The sequence below is a fragment of the Cherax quadricarinatus genome, unplaced genomic scaffold, assembly GCF_038502225.1.
Source record: "Cherax quadricarinatus isolate ZL_2023a unplaced genomic scaffold, ASM3850222v1 Contig283, whole genome shotgun sequence".
In the NCBI taxonomy this organism is placed as follows: Eukaryota; Metazoa; Arthropoda; class Malacostraca; order Decapoda; family Parastacidae; genus Cherax; species Cherax quadricarinatus.
This window is the reverse complement of record NW_027195309.1, coordinates 35,400-56,481: the sequence shown is the minus strand read 5'-3', so window position 1 is coordinate 56,481 and position 21,082 is coordinate 35,400. Positions and strand designations below refer to the sequence as shown.

At 41.5% G+C, this 21,082-nt stretch overlaps 1 protein-coding gene across 1 annotated transcript in view; it reads left to right on the top strand.

Annotated features, from left to right (window-relative positions):
* LOC128686374 (SIN3-HDAC complex-associated factor) overlaps positions 1-21,082 on the top strand; it is a 129,440-nt gene that overhangs the window by 89,184 nt on the left and 19,174 nt on the right. Inside the window, exon 2 of the mRNA XM_070080289.1 lies at positions 2,640-2,733. Coding sequence (XP_069936390.1) covers positions 2,660-2,733 — 74 coding nt within the window. The 5' untranslated portion in view covers positions 2,640-2,659. The remainder of the gene's footprint in view (positions 1-2,639; positions 2,734-21,082) is intronic.

Genomic DNA, 21,082 nt, shown 5'->3' with positions numbered 1-21,082 from the left:
TCCTCACCCTCCTGCTGTCTTCCTCACACCCTCTTGCTGTCTTCCTCATACCCTCCTGCTGTCGTCGTCACATCCTACTGCTGTCTCCCTCACACCCTCCTGCAGCCTCCCTCACCCTCCTGCTGTCTTCCCCACACCCTCCTGCTGTCTCCCTCACATCCTACTGCTGTCTCCCTCACACTCTCCTGCTGTCTCCCTCACACCCTCCTGCTGTCTTCCTCACATCCTCCTGCTGTCTTCCTCATTCCCTAATGCTGCCTCCCTCACACCCTCCTGCTGTCTCCCTCACACCCTCCTGCTGTCTCCCTCACACCCTCCTGCTGTCTCCCTCACACCCTCCTGCTGACTTCCGCACATCCTCCTGCTGTCTTCCTCACATCCTCCTGTCTCCCTCAACTCCTGCTGTCTCCCTCACACCCTCCTGTCTCCCTCACACACTCCTGTCTCCCTCACACTCCTGTCTCCCTCACACCTTTCTGCTGTCTTCCTCACACCCTCCTACTGTCTTCCTCACACCCTCCTGCTGCTTTGCTCACACCCTCCTGCTGTCTCCCTCACACCCTCCTGCTGTCTCCCTCACACCCTCCTGCTGTCTCCCTCACACCTTTGTGCTGTCTTCCTCACACCCTCCTGCTGTCTTGCTTACACCATCCTGCCGTCTTCCTCACACCCTCCTCCTGAGCCCCTCACACCCTCCTGTCTCCCTCACACCCTCCTGCTGACTTCCGCACATCCTCCTGCTGTCTTCCTCACATCCTCCAGTCTCCCTCAACTCCTGCTGTCTCCCTCACACCCTCTTGCTGTCTCCCTCACACCCTCCTGTCTCCCTCACACACTCCTGTCTCCCTCACACCTTTCTGCTGTCTTCCTCACACCCTCCTACTGTCTTCCTCACACCCTCCTGCTGCTTTGCTCACACCCTCCTGCTGTCTCCCTCACACCCTCCTGCTGTCTCCCTCACACCCTCCTGCTGTCTCCCTCACACCCTCCTGCTGTCTCCCTCACACCTTTGTGCTGTCTTCCTCACACCCTCCTGCTGTCTTGCTTACACCATCCTGCCGTCTTCCTCACACCCTCCTCCTGAGCCCCTCACACCCTCCTGTCTCCCTCACACCCTCCTGTCTCCCTCACACCCTCCTCCTGTCTCCCTCACACCCTCCTCCTGTCTCCCTCACACCCTCCTCCTGTCTCCCTCACACCCTCCTCCTGTCTCCCTCACACCCTCCTCCTGTCTCCCTCACACCCTCCTCCTGCCTCCCTCACACCCTCCTCCTGTCTCCCTCACACCCTCCTCCTGCCTCCCTCACACCCTCCTCCTGCCTCCCTCACACCCTCCTCCTGCCTCCCTCACACCCTCCTCCTGCCTCCCTCACACCCTCCTCCTGCCTCCCTCACACCCTCCTCCTGCCTCCCTCACACCCTCCTCCTGCCTCCCTCACACCCTCCTCCTGCCTCCCTCACACCTGTCTCCCTCACACCCTCCTGTTTCGCTCACACCCTCCTGTCTCGCTCACACCTTCCTCCTGTCTCGCTCACACCTTCCTCCTGTCTCGCTCACACCTTCCTCCTGTCTCGCTCACACCCTCCATTCTCCCTTACACCCCCCTGTCTAGCTCACACCCTCCTCCTGTCTTCCTCACACCCACCTCCTGTCTTCCTCACACCCTCCTCCTGTCTCCCTCACACCCTCCTCCTGTCTCCCTCACACCCTCCTCCTGTCTCCCTCACACCCTCCTCCTGTCTCCCTCACACCCTCCTCCTGTCTCCCTCACACCCTCCTGTCTCCCTCACACCCTCCGGTCTCCCTCACACCCTCATCTTGTCTCGCTCACACCAGGCTGTTCGATTACCCTCCTGCTGACTCCATCACACTTTCATACTGTCCTCTGTCGTCCTCATTCTGTTCCATTACCCTCCATTTGTCTGGCCCTCGTGTTAGCATAAAATGTGAAATAAATTTATATCCGAAAATACTGACAAGGTGATACGTACTGTATATTGCAACAACCAAAAAGAACAAACTGTATAATTGGATGATAGCGTGAAACTCTTAAGGATATTTTGTTATTTCATATTGGATTTTTCTTTTGAAATCAGGGAAAACTAATCCTGTTGGGGTCACATAGCACCTGGCAAATGGGATGCATTCATGTTGGATTCGGTGAAAGGGAGGATAAGTTCAGTTTCTTGAAGGAAAAGCTCCTCACTGAAATATGTCCTAAGTTTCAAATGAGATTAGACCCACCATAGGGTGGGTAGTCATGGAAGAATTCTCAGTGTTGCATTTGTAAGGCCATCCTAGAAAGATTTCTGTCCTGTGTCTTTAAAGTGATGTGATCTAAGTGAATTTTCAATCAGAAAAATTTGTTATGGTAGTGATCAGTGTTGCTTTAAACAGTGTAAACTATATTGTAAGAGAAGCTGTTATATGTGTATGTGGCGAGAAAATACAATATGAAGTAATTAAACTTTGAAAATGTTTTCATGATACTGCTTATATATATAAGAAAAATAATAGAATTGTGTATCCAGTGTGAAATTATATCTTACTTAACAAATTATAATGTGAAACAAATGAAAAATATAAGTGATGGACAAGTGCTAGGTTATACTGTAGTTATTTTTTTTTTTATTTTCAGGTTCAGCCCAAAACATAAATATGTTTTCTTTCCACAAGCCTAAGGTGTACAGATCTACAACAGGCTGTTGCATCTGTAAAGCTAAGTCCAGCAGGTGAGTACTTCTCTCATAAAGACTGACCGTTAGTAATATTCTCTACATTTCAGGAGTTTTTTTTTTTTGGGGGGGGGTTGCAACACTGAAGGTACTTGAACCTTTTCAGTGTCCATCACATAGAAATACATCATTGAGACCAGGATCCCCTCATGTAGCTCTACATCATGAGCTCAGCTCACTCAGATAAACTGAACAGTAAATTTTGGCCCAGATATGAGAGAATGAGCCTATTGTGAGTGTGCATATTATAAAAAAAAATCCTGCTCTATTCAGTGCATGGTTTAAAATAGCGACTGGTGGTTTCTCAGATGGTTTTTATAGTTGCATTGGCTGTTATTTGATATCATGTTATAGACAGGAAGACATACTACTAAAATAGTGATTATTTTGGTTGTTTTCAGGATCAAAAGTAGCAATGCCATCTACAATGTAAGGTGTCAAAAATTTCATTATTTTTCATGACATGAAATTTAAAAAATATGCTTGGCATTGTTGGGGTCCCAGTGACATAACCCTATATTGATATAAGAGTTAGGTTCTTCAGCTCATTCTACACCATTTTTTAATTAGAAGCCATTTTCAGGAATGTAATTCCCATTCTATTCCACAATTTATTGTAGCACTGTGATAAGTACGAGTGAGGTGTCCAGTAAGTGAGGTGTGAGTCAGGTCACCTTGATTATGAAATGTTCTAGTTTTCCTGGTCAGTGGTTCAGTTAAATTATAGAAATAATTGTTGTGGTTAAGTTGCTGGAGATATTGATTAGTGTGAATTCAATTACTGTACTCTTCTTTGGGTGTCATCCTTCTTGGTAATTAGTAGTGCACCATTCTAATTTATTAATTCGTTGTGAAATTTATGATGTGTGAATTAGCCACATGGAACATAAGTGTAGTAAAATTAAATAGCCATCTACCTGCTTTGCAAGTTATTCCTCTTACACTTACCTTTGATACCTTTGAAGAGTTTCGAGAGTTTATCTATTCTCTGTGTAGTTACACAGTGATTGCAATTGATGAAGGCATCCTGACCACATCATTATGGTCCAGCAATTGTGCGAGGCAAGAGCGATCTGCTTTAAAATCATGTTGCCATGGGTTGGTGGGTAACTGTTCATTCCATATGTTTACAAATTTTATTTCTTTTCTTTTTTTATTAAGAATTTTGATAATGTGTAGTATCAGAGCTACCAGACTTTAATTTTTGCTATTGCTTTGCAAGTCTGGATTTGGGATGGAATACATGGGCATGCTGTGCTGTGCTATGGGTGTCCCATAGCTGGATTGCTAGTGCACTCAGCTCACACACTGAGGTCCGGGGGTTGATCCCTGGTATGGCTTGAAAACATTAGGACGTGTTTTCACAAGACTACTGCTGTCCCTGTTAACCCATCGGTAAAATGGGTACCTGGGTGTTAATCGAGTGGTGTGGGTCATATCCCAGGACAAAATTGACCTAATTTGCCCAAAATGCTCTGCATAACAAGTGGCTTTCTATATAGTAGTATGTCATTGATGTCAGCTAGGCATGTATACCTTGTACATACGTACATGTATTTGTAGAAATAAAGATTATTATTATTATCATTATTATTATCATTATGATGATGATAATGATGTCATTTACAAAGTTTCATTGGGGTTAAGGTTATGCCAGAGATCTTGGTAGAGTTTGGAATCTTGTTCATGAAAAATTAATTTGGGTTTTCAGGCTTTTTTTTTTTTTATCATCATCAGTGATAGTTTCATGATTGATGTGGTTTTTGGTCTGAATTTTCCATACGAGAAAAAGCATTTTAGCTTACTTGAAAATGAAAATGTTTATTTCCTTGCAAAACTTACAATGAGTGGTTTACATATTACAAAATATTAATTACAAAGAAGGCCACTAGCATGCCTAGGCATTTCGGGCAGACTAATCCTAATTCTTACTGGCTACTCTGTATTGACACAGGCTATGGAACAGTACATTTTAATGTTCATTATTACATATTGATATAAGAGTTAGGTAATTAAAAAGTTTATCATTAATAAGATTGATAATAGTGAGGTAGATCAAAACATATAACGGTGTTGCCATTAGTAAATTTAGTAATGGGAATGGTTTTATCTCGGCATGATACACTGTTTCTATAAGAGCTCCTGTATTGGAAGAGTATTTCAGACAAACTTAAGATGAGTTAAGCAGTAATTATTAGGAATTTTGATGTTTACAGTCACTTGGTTGAGTGTAAGTGTAAAATATAGAGAATTATAGATTATTACAATTTATTTCTTTTGGATGTGTTCATGATACCAAAAATAGCATGTGCAATTTTCACATAGTTACTTGATGATAGGGTGTTTTGGGGAAATTTTTAACGGTGGTTTTGAAAATGCTGGTTGAGTCTGCGGTTGTAGAGATTTCGGGCAGGGAGTTCCAGATTTTAGGCCCTTTTATGTACAATGAGTCGAGTTTTTGAAGAGATTTAGCCGGACACGAGGAATGTCATAGAGATTTTTGTGTCTAGTATTATGTCTATGGGTCCTGTTGCATCTATCAAGAAAGTGTTTTAGTTCAGGATTAATATTAGAATTTATGGTTCTGTAAATGTAGGTTGCACAGTAGTATACCTGGAGAGGGTTCTGGGGGTCAACGCCCCTGCAGCCCGGTCTGTGAATGTTTTGTAAAGTGAGTGGATTTAGGTCTTTGAAGAGTGGGGAGGTGTTGTCTAGTATTGGATTGTGTGACAATTCTTACTGCAACTATTTTCAGTTTTACTGATGGCTTTATGCTGTCTCTCCATCTCTTTGTGCTTTGTATAATGCATTCAATTTTAGGTCAATGTTTTCTATTTTTTCTAGAAATTTTGGGAACTTTTCAAAATAATGTGATTATTTTTATCTCTGCCTTTGTAGGGAGTGTCTTTTCCTTTCTGACCTGCATGCTTTATTTTCTAATGGTATAAATCTAGAGTGGACTTCTAGTACCATTTAGTCCATCCTTTTAAGGCATTTTTTTTTTTTTAATTATTTATGTTATCTTCCCAACATATATCAGTAAGGTCATGATTTATTTACTCCCAGTTAATATCTTTATTGTTAAAAATGAATTTGTTGGTTTGTCCCTCATGACAGTTTGTGTTGGGCTGCACTGCATGGAGGAAAGTCAGAATAGTACTATATTGTACTATAGTCAGAACAATTCTCAGCTAACCAATACAGTGTAACCTTGGTTTTTGTTTGCCCTGGTTTTCGACGAATTTTTCGTCAAAATATTGTACAAGCTTTTGCTCATCACCTTGGTTTTTGTCCGCCGTACCGAATGTGTCCGCACGCCCGCTCAGCGCATCCCACGCACGCATTCTGAGTCAGTCTGGCTTTGTTTCTTGTCGAGTGAACAATACCCTGTGCGTTCATACGAAACATTTCATATGTTTTTTGTGCTTGTTTGTTGAGTGTGACTGCTAAATAAGCCACTATGGGGCCAAAGAAAGTTCTGAGTTCCAGCCCTTTGATAAAGAAGGTGAGAAACACGATAGAATTCAAGAAAGATCAGTTTCATCCTGGCGAAAAAAAGAGAAATCAAGGAATCTGATGCTGCAAAAGGGGTAAGTGTGCTAATGAAACAGAGATTGCAAATAACTGAAGATGTTGAGAAGTTGTTGTTGGTGTGGGTCAACAAAAAACAGTTATCGGGAGATAGTGTTGTGGAGGCGATAATTTGCGAAAAGCAAGGCAGTCGCATGCGGATCTCGTAAAGAATGTGCCTTCTTCAGCGATTAAGGACATTTGTGCAAAGTGAAGTGAGGTGCAAAATTTTGTGGAGAAATATAACCCTAACAAAGCTGTTGTAAGCAGTGTCTGCAACATATTTATTCAATGAAAATGCTGTGTCCCATTTTAGGCAAATCTTAGAGACGCCAGAAACAGACCTCTCTGGACAGATTTTTTGTGCGACAGGGATACAGTGACTCTCAGGCTGGTCCTAGTGCCAGTAAAAGACAAAGAAGGGAAGTAACTCCAGGTAGGGACTTGATACCTGAAGTCCTTATGGAAGGGGATTCCCCTTCTAAACAATAAACTCTCCTCCCTCTCCCTTGCTTTCTTCCATATGCCAACAAGAGTCTTCAATGAAGGTAGAACTGATTTAAATGTTCATTTATCCATTAAAATTAGCATTTCATATTTCTCATTGTTTTCTGTATGTAAAACTGCAGTGGACCCCCGGATTACGACGTCGTTGGATTTCGTAATATTTGGAATAAGTAACGTCTTTCATCAAAATATTGGCTCGGTGATCGTCATTGAACTCGGTATTAGTCATTCGTCCCGAACATGTCCGCACAGTCAGAGTTGTCTGACACACCATTTACAGCCAGTGTGCCATTGTTTATCAGCCAGTGAGGACGATCCCACGCGTTCATACGATACATTTTGTATTGTTCCATTCTTTTTAGTGCTTGTAACTGCTGAATAAGCCACCATGGGCCCAAAGAAAGCTTCTAGTGCCAGCCCTTTGGTAAAGAGGGTGAGAGACACTATAGAATTCAAGAAAGACATCATTGCAAAATGTGAAAGTGGAGTATGTGTCGCTGAGCTGGCTAGGTTGTATAACATACCCCATACATCCATCACTTCTATCGTGGCCAAGAGAAAGGAAATCAAGGAAGCTGTTGTGAAAGGTGCAGATATGCTTACAAAACAGAGATTGCAAATACTGGAAGGTGTGGAGACTTTGTTGTTGGTGCGGATCAATGAGAAACAATTATCAGGCGATAGTGTTATGCAGTCAGTAATTTGTGAAAAGGCAAGGCAGTTGCATGATGATCGTGTAAAGAAAATGCCTGGAACTAGTGCTAATATTGGTGAATTTAAGGCCAGCAAAGGCTGGTTTGGGAGATTTATGAATCATCGTGACATACACAGTGTGATAAAGCATGGTGAGGCTGCCAGTTCTGACAAAAAAGAGGCTGAAAAATGCTCAGGAATTGAATGGGTACATAGAGGCTGAAAAATTCAAACCCCAACAAGTGTTCAATTGTGACGAAAGAGACCTCTTTTGGAAGAAAATGCCAAGGAGGACCTACATTACTCAGGAGGAAAAGGCACTCCCTGGACACAAGTCTATGAAAGACGGGCTAACTCTCATGTTTTGTAGTAATGTTAGTGGGAATTTCAACCCAACTCCAGGTGATTTCTTAGTGGCAGGAAACGAAAAAAGAAAATGGAAGGAAATAACAAAAATAGTCCACCACCTTGGAGCCTTGTTGGACTGGAGGTGCAGCCAGTGGCCACCCATGGCCCTCCAGAATTACAACTACTGATGCCAATAACAAAATCCCCCCAACAAACACAGAATACAACCTCGTTCATATTTGCTAATATACAGGGCCTTAAGCCATCCACCAACAACAAAATACCTTTTATCAGTGGACGTCTAGTGGAGTCTAATGCAATGTTTGCAGCCTTCACAGAGACTCACACAAAAGATCACTTTGACAGTGAAATATGGATAAGTGGTTACAACCTTTTTAGATGCGACAGAAAAAAAAAACAGGCAACAAGGGGGGGTTGGCCTGTATGTCAAAGAGTCCCTTATCTGCACGGAGTTGCTGAACACCACAAATGAGGTAGTTGAAGTTCTATCAATAAAGATCGAGAACCAAAACCTAGTCATTGTGGTTGTATACAAGCCACCAGATGCAACCTCACAACAGTTCAAGGAACAGCTACTGAAAATCGATTACTGTTTGGAAAACCTTCCAGCTCCATCTCCAAACATCTTACTGCTTGGTGATTTCAACCTAAGGCATACAAAATGGAAGAATGTAGCAAATAATGTTATAGCTGAAACAATCCCCGGAGGTAGCGCAGATGAAAGGTCACACACACATGAGCTACTAAGTCTCTGCGAAAAACACACCTTAAGCCAGCAGATAGTGGAGCCAACAAGACTAGAAAACACACTTGACCTTATCTTCACAAATAATGAGGACCTGATAAGAGACATAAGAATATCAAAAACAACTAATTCCGATCACAATCTAATCGAAGTCCAGACGTACATGCATAGGGGTCCTGAACAGCAGAATGCTTGTACCTGTGAAGGTGTCTTCACAAAATACAATTTCAACAACAAGAACATCAACTGGGACCAGGTAAACCATGTCCTAAATGAAACATGTTGGGAAGATGTCTTAAATGACATGGATCCAAACCAGTGCCTTGAAAGGATCAACTTCCTGGTAGCCGAAGCATGTTCTAGGCATATTCCCCTAAGAAAGAAGAAGAGCAGGAGTAAACTGGAGAGAAAAAGACGCTCCCTCTACAGAAGACGACGAAGAGTCACTGAGCTCCTCAGGAGTGCTAGAATATCTGATACACGAAAGGAGGCGCTGACCAGGGAAGTGGAAACTATCGAACTTAAGCTAAATGACTCTTACAGGAACCAGGAGAGGCAGGAGGAGCTTAAAGCTATTAGTGAAATTGAAAGAAATTCAAAATATTTCTTTTCATATGCCAAAAACAAGGCAAATACCACATCTAGTATCGGGCCCTTACTCAGACAGGATGGGACTTACACAGATGACAACAAGGAAATGAGTGAAATATTGAAATCCCAGTACGACTCTGTGTTTAGTGAACCACTAATCGGTCTGAGGATCGACGACCCAAATGATTTCTTCATGAATGAGCCTCAAAACTCCATAAATGTATGCCAGATTTCCGACATTACCCTAACTCCGATAGATTTCGAAAAAGCCATTGACAACATGCCTATGCACTCAGCCCCGGGCCCAGACTCGTGGAACTCTGTTTTCATTAAGAACTGCAAGAAACCCCTCTCATGTGCCCTAAGTACACTATGGAGGAGGAGCTTGGACATGGGTGAAATTCCACAGTCACTTAAAACAACGGATATAGCCCCACTCCATAAAGGTGGCAGCAAAGCATTAGCAAAGAACTATAGACCAATAGCTCTGACGTCCCACATCATAAAAATCTTCGAAAGAGTGCTAAGAAGCAGGATTGCAAATCACCTGGATTCCCAAAATCTGCACAGTCCAAGGCAACATGGGTTCAGGGCAGGTCGCTCCTGCCTCTCACAACTACTGGATCACTATGACATGGCCTTGGATGCACTGGAAGAAAATCAGAATGCAGATGTAATATACACAGACTTTGCAAAAGCATTTGACAAATGCGATCATGGCGTAATAGCCCATAAAATACGTGCTAAAGGAATAACTGGGAAAGTGGGGAGATGGATCTTCAACTTCCTAACAAATCGAACACAAAGAGTAGTGGTCAACAGAGTTAAATTGGAGGCTGCCATAGTGAAGAGCTCTGTTCCACAAGGCACAGTACTCGCCCCCATCTTATTCCTTATCCTCATATCAGACATAAACAGAGATATACACCACAGCACCGTATCATCCTTTGCGGATGATACTAGGATCTGCATGAGGCTGTCATCTGCTGAGGACACGGTTAACCTCCAAGAAGATATAAACAAAGTTTTCCAGTGGGCAACGGTAAACAATATGATGTTCAATGAGGACAAATTCCAACTACTTCGTTATGGAAAACTGGAGGAGATAATAACTAGAACAGAGTATACTACTGACTCCGGCCATACAATAGAGCGGAAAAATAATGTAAGGGACCTGGGAGTAGTAATGTCTGAGGATCTCACTTTCAAAGATCACAACAATGCCACGATCGCACATGCAAAGAATATGATAGGATGGATAATGAGAACTTTCAAAATGAGAGATGCCAAGCCCATGATGATCCTTTTCAAATCACTTTTTCTCTATAGGCTGGAATACTGCTGTACATTAACATCTCCATTCAAAGCAGGTGAAATCGCAGATCTAGAGAGTGTACAGAGATCCTTTACTGCATGTATAAGTTCTGTCAAGCACCTTAACTACTGGGAACGCTTGGAAGCACTTGACTTGTACTCGTTGGAACGCAGGAGGGAGAGATATATCATAATCTACACTTGGAAAATCTTGGAAGGAATGGTCCCAAATCTGCACACAGAAATCACTCCCTACAATAGTAAAAGACTGGGCAGGCGATGCAAAATGCCCCCAATAAAAAGTAGGGGCACCATTGGTACACTAAGGGAAAACACCATAAGTGTCCGGGGCCCAAAACTGTTCAACAGCCTCCCATCAAGCATTAGGGGAATTGCCAATAAACCCCTGGCTGCCTTCAAGAGAGAGCTGGACAGATACCTAAAGTCAGTGCCGGATCAGCCGGGCTGTGGCTCGTACGTTGGACTGCGTGCGGCCAGCAGTAACAGCCTAGTTGATCAGGCCCTGATCCATCGGGAGGCCTGGTCATGGACCGGGCCGCGGGGGCGTTGATCCCCGGAATAACCTCCAAGTAACCTCCAGGTATCCAGGAAGCCTTTACTGGTGTGTCACTCTGAAAATCCCAGTGTGTTCAAGAAAAACAGTGTCGTCAAGATTAAATTGTGTGTGATGTGGAAGGCAAACATAAGGCATGGGTCACAGGAAACATTTTCCTTGATTGGTTTAATGATGTATTTGGCCCCAGTGTGAAGAAATACCTCCTGGAAAGTAAATTAGAACTCAAATGCCTCCTGGTAATGGACAGTGCTCCTGCTCATCCTCTAGACTTGGAAGAGGAAATGGTGCAGGAGTTTCGTTTCATCAAAATGAATTTCTTTCCCCCTAATACCACTCCTCTCCTCCAGCCCATGGACCAGCAGGTCATTTCAAATTTCAAAAAAACTACACCAAAGCAGTGTTTGAAAAGTTCTTTCAAGTGACCTCAGACACTGAATTGACCCTAAGAGAGTTCTGGAAAGATCACTTCAGTATCCTCCATTTCATAAACCTTATAGGTAAGAATTGGGAGGGAGTGACTTCCAGGTCTTCAAACTCTGCTTGGAGAAAATTGTGGCCACAATGTATACAAGAGAGGGTTTTTGAAGGGTTTGGCACTGACCCTGAGGAGCCTATGCCAGTTGTGGAAAGTATTGTGGCATTGGGGAATTCCATGGGGTTGGATGCGAGTTTCGAGGATGTGGAAGAGTTGATGGAGGACCACGATGAAGAGCTAACCACTACAGAGCTGCAAGAACTTCATCTGCAATAGCAACAGACCACAGCTCAGGAAATTGCTTCAGAGGAGGAGGAAGAGAGCTAGAGGAAGGTGCCTTCAAAGATTAAGGAGATTTGTACAATGTGGACAAAGGTGCAAACATTTATGGATGAACATCACCCTGACAAAGGTGTTGCAGGACGTGTTGGCAACATGTACAGTAACAATATTGTGTCCCATTTTAGGGAAATTTTAAAGAAATGCCAGATACAGACCTCTCTGGAACATTCTTTTGAGCAACAGGGGTCCAGTGACTAAAGTTGGTCCTAGTGGCATTAAAACATTACCACAGAACTTGAGAGTTAGCCTGTCTTTCATAGGCTTGTGTGTTGGCAGTCCATTTTCCTCCTGCATGATGTATGCCCTCTTTGGCATTTTCTTCCAAAAGCCTGTTTCGTCACAGTTGAACACTTGTTGGGGGATGAATCCTTCAGCCTCTATGTACTCCTTGAATTCATACACAGATTTTTCAGCCCCATGTTTATCTGAGCTTGCTGCCTCATCATGCATTACAACCCTGTGTATGCCACTACACTTCTTGAATTTTTCAAACCAGCCTTTGCTGACCTTAAATTCACTAACATCAACACTCGCTCGAGGCATTTTCTTTTTGAGATCGGCATGCAACTGCCTTGCCTTTTCGCAAATTATCGACTGCACAGCACCATCTCCGGCTAATTGTTTCTTGTTGATCCACACCAACAACAATTTCTCAACATCTTCCAGGGTTTGTGATCTCTGTTTTATCACTTTTACCCCTTTCGCAACATCAGCTTCCTTGATTTTCTTTTTCTTCGCTACGATGGAACTGATGATTGATGCAGGCTTGCTGTATATCTTCACAATGTCAATCACACGTAAGCCACGTTCATATTTATCAATGATTTCTTGAATTCTATTGTGTTTCTCACCTTTACTAAAAGACTGGGACTAGCAGTTTTGTTTGGGCCCATGTGGCTTATTTAGCAGTCACACAGAATAAACAAGTGCAAGAGACAATGAATTACACCTACCATCCGACTTACGACCGAGTTCGGTTCCGAGCAACCGGTCGTAAGTCGAACTTTACTACTGAATATCAACAAAACATTTTTGTAATGACTTTATTTTATTGTTTTATTTTGGTATTTCATGTTTTACTTTACTTTTTATGCTGTTAGTACTGTATTTTATACTGTAAGGTTTAGGATAAACACTGTGTACAACACAAATAGTTGTTTATTTCCCAGAAATTTGGCATAAAAAACACGGTCGTAAGTCGAGCAGGTCATAAGTCAGATGGTAGGTGTATTACGAAATAATTCGTATCAGCTCACAGAGTAATGTTCAGTCAACCATAAACAAAGCAACACTGCCTCAGAATGCGTGTGTGGGAGGTTGTGTGAGTGGCACACTCAGACCTGTGCCGTACCACTGACGAGAACAGAGAAGAGCAACAGCAACTTGAGCCACCAATATTTTTACTGTACTGCCGATGAGAACAGAGGAACGCGATGAAAACTGAGCCAATATTTTTACAGAAAAAATCGGCCAAAACTGAAATGAGCGAAAACAGAGCCCAGCAAAAAAGGAGGGTCCACTGTATACATATAGAGTCACTGGACACGTTAATAGAAGTGCTGCAGTTTGTGGAACTCTTTGAAACATGGTGTTATGCACAGTGGTGTTTTACACTCCTCACACATAAAACTAGTGTGTCTTTGTTTTTGTGGGTGTTTTGTTGTACGTGCACAGACAAAACACCTCTTCTGAGCAAATTTCTTAGTACGAGTCAGTTGTATTAGGTAGTGATCACTATGCCTCACACAAGAGGGTATTTGGTGATAATTTCATGGGTGGTTTTCTATTGCAGGTGTTACTTTGTGCTTGAATATTATTTGTGTGATGATAGACAAAATTTGCCATATGGTGGTTTGTTTCTGGTCCTCATCTTATACATATAAGCATTGAGCATGGAAATGTCCACAAGATGGAAAAGCAGTTGCATGTACCACTCATAACTCTTGCGAACACAGTCAGCAGACCCAATTTGCGTGTCATATTTGTCCACTGAGAACATATTGAGAGTAGAGTCCATCACAGCTGCAGGTTGTAGAATGGGTTCATTGGTGCCTCTATTCTGCTTGTCACTGTCTCATTTTGTTTTGGCAAATTGATGTCAACAATGTGACATCTCGTTTGTCATGCTGCCGAAATGCCATGATGTTATTGGCAGCAAACACCTGCACCTCACCTCTCTGAGTGCCTGCAACGAACCTGGCATATGCTTACGATTTGCATGCATTGTGCTACACACGTTTTTCATGTTCATTCACAAGAAATCACTGAGTAAAGGGCTTATGTACCAGATAGGGTTCCATCATTGTTCTAACCACATCACCAGAGATACCCAATAACTTCCTGGTACATATCTTGCAATGTATTAGTTCCAGTGTACACAATTATATCCAGCACAAGACTGCTGTAGCAGTCAAGGCACAAACAACTTTATACCAAAGCATTTCCTCTTGTTTGGTATATACTGCTTCAACAACAGTCTACCTTTGAACAGAATCAAAAACTCGTCAATAACAAACTTCCTGAAGGGATAAAAATACATAGAGAACTTTTGTTTCAGATACATAAACACATTTCTAATCTTATATAACCTGTTGTTTCTGTCAGGCCTTGTTTTGTCTGAAAAGTGTAGCATACATAACAGTAGCAGAAATCAATTCACTGGTATTATATCACTGAAAGCTGGGGTTAAAATCAGGCGGTCTGTCGACCAGTATGATGTGACAGTGTGCTAATACACATGTGGCATAAGCATTATTGTGGCAAGGAACAGATACATCTCAGCCACAGTTGTCTCCTTCCACTGGTGTAGGCCTGATCTTGGTGAAATAATTGTTTGCTATGGTGTTATCGAAGTACAGTGGACCCTCTACCAATGATGGCATCGACTAACAGCAAAATCAGGCAACGATGCATTTTTCCGTAAAGATATTGGCTCGACCAATGATGAAAACTCAGATGAGGACATTCGTCCCGAACGCGTCCGCCTGTTCATCCAGTCTGAGTGCCTCAGCTGCCCTGCCTTCAGCTAGTGTGCCATTCTTTACAAGCCAGGGCGGACAGTTTCACACATACATGCGATATATTTTGTATTATTCCATTGTTTTTAGTGCTTGTAACTGCTAAATAAGCCATCAAGGGCCCAAAAAAAGCTTCTAGTGCCAACTCTGTAGTAAAAAAGGTGAGAAATACTATAGTACCACGGTCAGCTGTTGCTGCACCACCGTCAGCTGCTGCTGTAACACCATCAGCTGCTTCTATTGCTGCACCACTGTCAGCTGCTGCTGCACCACCATCAGCTGCTGCTGTATCACCATCAGCTGCTGCTGTACCACAGTCAGCTGCTGCTGGTGCTGCTGTTATCCACCCAGGATAACCCAAGAAAGTCAGTGTGTCATCGAGAACTGTCTTAACTTATTTCCATTGGGGTCCTTAACCCGTAAGTGGTCCAAGCAGATCTACGTTCACATGTGTAGTGCTACAAAAGTAAATCTACGTTGTTTTTACATATTTTCAAATATAACAAAAAAAAAAAGTAGATCAAAGTTTTTTTACACATTTTCAAATGTAAAAAAACAAAAAGATCTACTTTTTTTACATACTTTCAGATGTTGAAAAAACGTATATATACGTTTGGACCGTTTACGGGTTAACCTTGTCCCCCAGGATGCGACCCACACCAGTCGACTAACACCCAGATGAACAGGAAGAAATGCCAGGAACTAGTGCTCATACTGGTGAATTAAAGGCCAGCAAAGGTTGGTCTGAGAGATTTAAGAATCTTAGTGGTATTCACAGTGTGATAAGGCATGACGAAGCTGAAAAATTCCAACCCCAAGTACAGGTCTCCCTCAACATTCGCGAGGGTTAGGGGATCAAGAGCTTCGCGAATGTTGAAAAATTGTGAATGTTTGGTGCCCCAATATATTGTAGGGAAATATAATGCAATACTGCTTCCTTAACTTGTTGAACCATGAACAATCATAAAATACATGAAAATGTCGTAAATCGTACTAAATACATACATGTTATGGTTTAATAACATGTATGTTATTAAATACCACTGCCTCCACCACTTCCTCAACCACTGCGAGTACCCCGTAACTGGCAGCCAGCCCTCCCACCACTGTGTGGTGAGTGTTTTGTTTGTTCATTATTTGCTGTTAAACTACAGTATAAATAATGTAAACCCATTCATGACTGCATATTGGAATGGCTGTTCGGACAGGTATTGGACAGTGACATCATGTGTTTACTCTTTAACACTGCAAAGAATCAAACATTTTTGCTACTGCTAATACAGGCCCGCCATCACAAATCCGGCAATCAGTTATTCAGTTCCTTCAGTTATTCAACACTAATTTTGGCTAGCATAATTTCAAATTTCCAGGGTCGCCACACCAACCTGCTGGTATTGTTTGGTGGCACTACTTGCTGCATAAGTCATTCCAATTTCTTTACTTTTACCCCTAGCCATGGTTCCAATGAATAAAAGAAATGCTTCTCATTGTGTAAAGCACCTACACAGTACATTGTCCATTAAAGATAAGGTGGCTTTGAAGCCACTGTCGGTTGCCATGAGCTCAGTCTCATGATGCAGGAGAATATGCTTTATTATTACGCTAATATCAACACTACAGCTTATTTGCCTATCACAGTTGATCTAATATGACATAATAAACAATATAAATAACATAAAACATGTTAAATATTACTCCAGAATAAATAATATTTGGCATAACACCGAGCAGTTCGACAGAGGTATGAAGAGGATATGGTATACAAATATTCTCCTAACCCTGTCATGGGGTTTATATTAGAGAAAACGGAGTGTAGCACAGGGCTAACTGTGATATACACTTGTACTACACCATAAACCTGAAACAAGTTATTTTCTCTATATAAATTATCACACATAGCAGCATATGTGTAGAGAACCTAGGATAACCCAAAAAAGTTAACGTGGCTTATTTCTAGTACCTGGCTTGGGTTAGCCATATATGATTTTTGGTAAATATTCGATTCCCAGCCAGGGTAGAAACATTAGGCGTGTTTCTTTACACCTGTTGTCTATGTTTACTCATCAGTAAATGGGTACCTGGGTGTTAGCCGACTGGTGTGGCTGTTATCCTGGGACACTGACCTAATTTTCTTGAAATACTCTTTATAACAAGTGGCTTTCTATATAGTAGTATGTCACTGATGTCAGCTAGGCCTGTATACCTTGTACATGTATGTGTAGTAAATAAAGATATTATTATTATTATATTATTTTCTCAGTTTTTGTTGGGTTATCTTATTGAAACTTGGGCAATGTATGATGGAAAGATACTTTTTAACGTACACCAAAAATGAAAGAAATCAGACCATTAACCCTTTGAGGGTTTTGGTCGTACTAGTACGTTTTACGCATAGGGGTTTTTGACGTACTAGTACTCATAAATTCTAGCGGCCTCAAATCTAGTGGGAGAAAGCTGGTAGGCCTTCATATGAAAGAATGGGTCTATGTGGTCAGTGTGCACAGTCTAAAAAAAATCCTGCAGCACACAGTGCATAATGAGGAAAAAAAACTTTGACCATTTTTTTTTAATAAATCAGCGACTTTGCAGTGTATTTTCGTATGGTATTTATTGTTGTATTCTAGTTTTCTTGGTCTCATTTTATAGAATGGAAGACATATTACAGAAATTGAGATGATTTTGACTGGTTTTACAATGAAAGGTGCCTTGAAATTGAGCTCAAAGTAGCAGAAATGTTCGATTTTTACCAAAGTTCAAAAGTAAACAAATCATGCCAAGCGTGCAATACACATCAACTGGTGAGTCTAATATTCTTTTACAAGTGCACCAATAATATTTATACCATTTTTTACACTAATGCAGTAGTCTGCATAACAGTAAATCTTATATTTTTTGTGAGAATAAAAATTCAAAGTGGAAAGCAAAAGAATATAAGAAGGCCCTTGAGACGTGACTAATGACTAGAGGAAATGTCATTTTAGTGCCAGGAATGTCTTTCTTGTTTATTCTGGACCCTATTCGGAAATTGGCATCTTTTGAAATTTGTGTGAAATTGGCAAAATTGCTAAATTCTGACCACTGTACTGGATAGTTGAATTTATAAATGGGTGGTTTCTTGCACCCATTCGATAGAAAAAATGGAGTTCTAGCGAAATATTCATGTTTTTTGTCGACTAGTACAGTGAAATTGGCCGAAAATGGGGCTCAAAGTGGGCAAAATCGCCGATGCGTAAACATCACCGAGACCGCTAACTTTGCGAGAGCATAATTCCGTAAGTTTTCTATCAAATTTCAAACTTTTGGTGTCTTTATGATCGGGAAAAGATTCTCTATCTTTTCATAAGAGAAAATAATTTTTTTTTTTTTAAATTTGGCCGACCCTGAGAACGAGTTTCGGAGAGGGCCTGTCGACCCTCAAAGGGTTAATAGCGGAGTTCACTTCTCAGCCATTAGCGGCCGCTTAGCGGTATATTTTTGTATGGTTTTTATGGTTATAGTCTCATTTTTTCGGTCTCATTTGATAGAATGAAAGATATATTACAGAAATAAATATGATTTTGATTGCTTTCATGACAAAAAGTACCTTGAAAATGCTCTCACAGTAGTGAAGATGTTCTATTCTTTAGCGAAGCTCAAGAGTAAACAAATGATGTCACCGTCCAATACCTGTCCACCTGCCAGTCCAAATTCCAATACGTAGTCAAGAATGGGTTGACATTATTTTTACAATTATTACAATAATGCATCAGTCTGCATAACAGTAAATCTTCTATTTTTTTTTTTTTTGTGAATAAAAATTCCAAATGCTAAGCAAGAGTAATAGTATAAGAGGGGCCTGTAGCCGTGACTAATTAACAGAGAAAATGTTATTTTAGTGCCAGGAATGTCTGCATTGTTTATTCTGGACCCTATTTTGAAATTGGCATCTGTTGAAATTTGTGTGAAATTGGCCAAATTGCCAATTTCTGAGCACTTTATTGGGTAGTTGAAATAAGTGAATGGGCGGTTTCTTGTACAGTGGACCCCCGCATAACGATATTAATCCGTTCATGAGAGCTCATTGTTATGCGAATGAATTTTCCCCATAAGAAATAATGAAAATCAAATTAATCCGTGCAAGACACCCCAAAGTATGAAAAAAAAAACATTTTTACCACATGAAATATTAATTTTAATACACACAAAATGAAAAAGCCATGCACAATTACATGACACTTACCTTTATTGAAGATCTGGTGATGATTGATGGGATGGGAGGAGGAGAGTCTTAATGTTTAGAAGGGGAATGCCCTTCCATTAAGACTTGAGGTGTCAAGTCCTTTTCTGGGGTTACTTCCCTTCTTCTTTTAATGCCACTAGGACCAGCTTCAGAGTCACTGGACTTCTGTCGCACAACACATCTGTCCATAGTGGCCTGTACCTCTCGTTCCTTTATGACTTCCCTAAAGTGTTTCACAACATTGTCAGTGTAATAGTCACCAGCACGGCTTGCAATAGCTGTGTGAGGGTGATTTTCATCCATAAAGGTTTGCACTTTCAGCCACATTGCACAAATTTCCTTTATCTTTGTAGTAGGCAACTTCTTCAATTTCTCTCTCCCCTCCTCCGAACCAGTTTCCTCAGGTCTGGCCTCTTGCTGTTGAAGTTGATCTAGCAGTTCATCAGTGGTTAGTTCTTCATTGACCTCCTCCACCAACTCTTCCACATCATCCCCACTAACCTCCAACCCCAAGGACTTTCCCAATGCCACAATGGATTCCTCAACTGGCATACTTCTCTCATGGTTAGCCTGAAACCCTTCAAAATCCCTTTGGTCTACACATTCTGGCCACAGTTTCTTCCAAGCAGAGTTCAAGGTCCTCTTAGTCACTCCCTCCCAAGCCTTACCTATAAGGTTTACACAATTGAGGATATTAAAGTGCTCTCTCCAAAACTCTCTTAGAGTCAGTTGAGTTTCTGAGGTCACTACAAAACACCTTTCAAACAGAGCTTTTGTGTACAGTTTTTTGAAGTTTGCAATAACCTGCTGGTCCATGGGCTGCAGGAGAGGAGTGGTATTAGGAGGCAAAAACTTCACCTTAATGAAGCTCATGTCCCCATAAAGTCGCTCTGCCACGTCTGTAGGATGACCAGGGGCATTGTCTAACACCAGGAGGCACTTAAGGTCTAATTTCTTTTCAGTTAGGTAATCTTTCACATTGGGGGCAAATGCATGGTGTAACCAGTCATAGAAAAAGTCCCTAGTGACCCATGCCTTATTGTTTGCCCTCCACAGCACACACAAATTAGCCTTAAGGATATTCTTTTGCCTGAACGGTCTGGGAGTTTCTGAGTGATACACTAATAAAGGCTTCACTTTGCAATCACCAGTAGCATTGGAACACATCAACAGAGTAAGCCTGTCTTTCATAGGCTTATGTCCTGGGAGTGCCTTTTCCTCCTGAGTAATGTAGGTCCTGCTTGGCATTTTCTTCCAAAACAGGCCTGTTTCATCACAATTAAACACTTGTTCAGGTTTCAGTCCTTCACTGTCTATGTACTCCTTGAATTCCTGCACATATTTTTCAGCTGCTTTGTGGTCCGAACTGGCAGCCTCGCCATGCCTTATCACACTATGTATGCCACTACGCTTCTTAACCCCTTCAGGGTCCAAGGCCCAAATCTGAAGTGCTGCCTCAGTGTCCAAGAATTTAAAAAAAAAAAATTGTTATTTTTTCTTATGAAATGGTAGAGAATCTTTTTGTGAAGGTAATAAAACAAAAAGTACGAAATTTGATGGAAAATTTACGAAATTATGCTCTCGCGAATTTTGATGTGTCAGCGATATTTACGAATCAGCGATTTTGCCGACTTTGACTCCCATTTTAGGCCAATTACATTATTCCAGTCAACCAAATTCTTAGCTATTTCACTAGTATTACTTCTATTCTATCGATTGAGCACAAGAAATCACCAAGTCAACTGTTTCAACTATAAATTAAAGTGATCGGAAATTGTTAATTTGGCCAATTTAACACAAAGTTCAAAATATTCCAATTTCAAAATAAGGTCCAGAATAAACAATGTAGGTATTCCTGGAACTAAACTAACATTTCCTCTGTTCATTAGTTACGTTTTGAGGCTTTACAAATAAATTCCATTTTTAT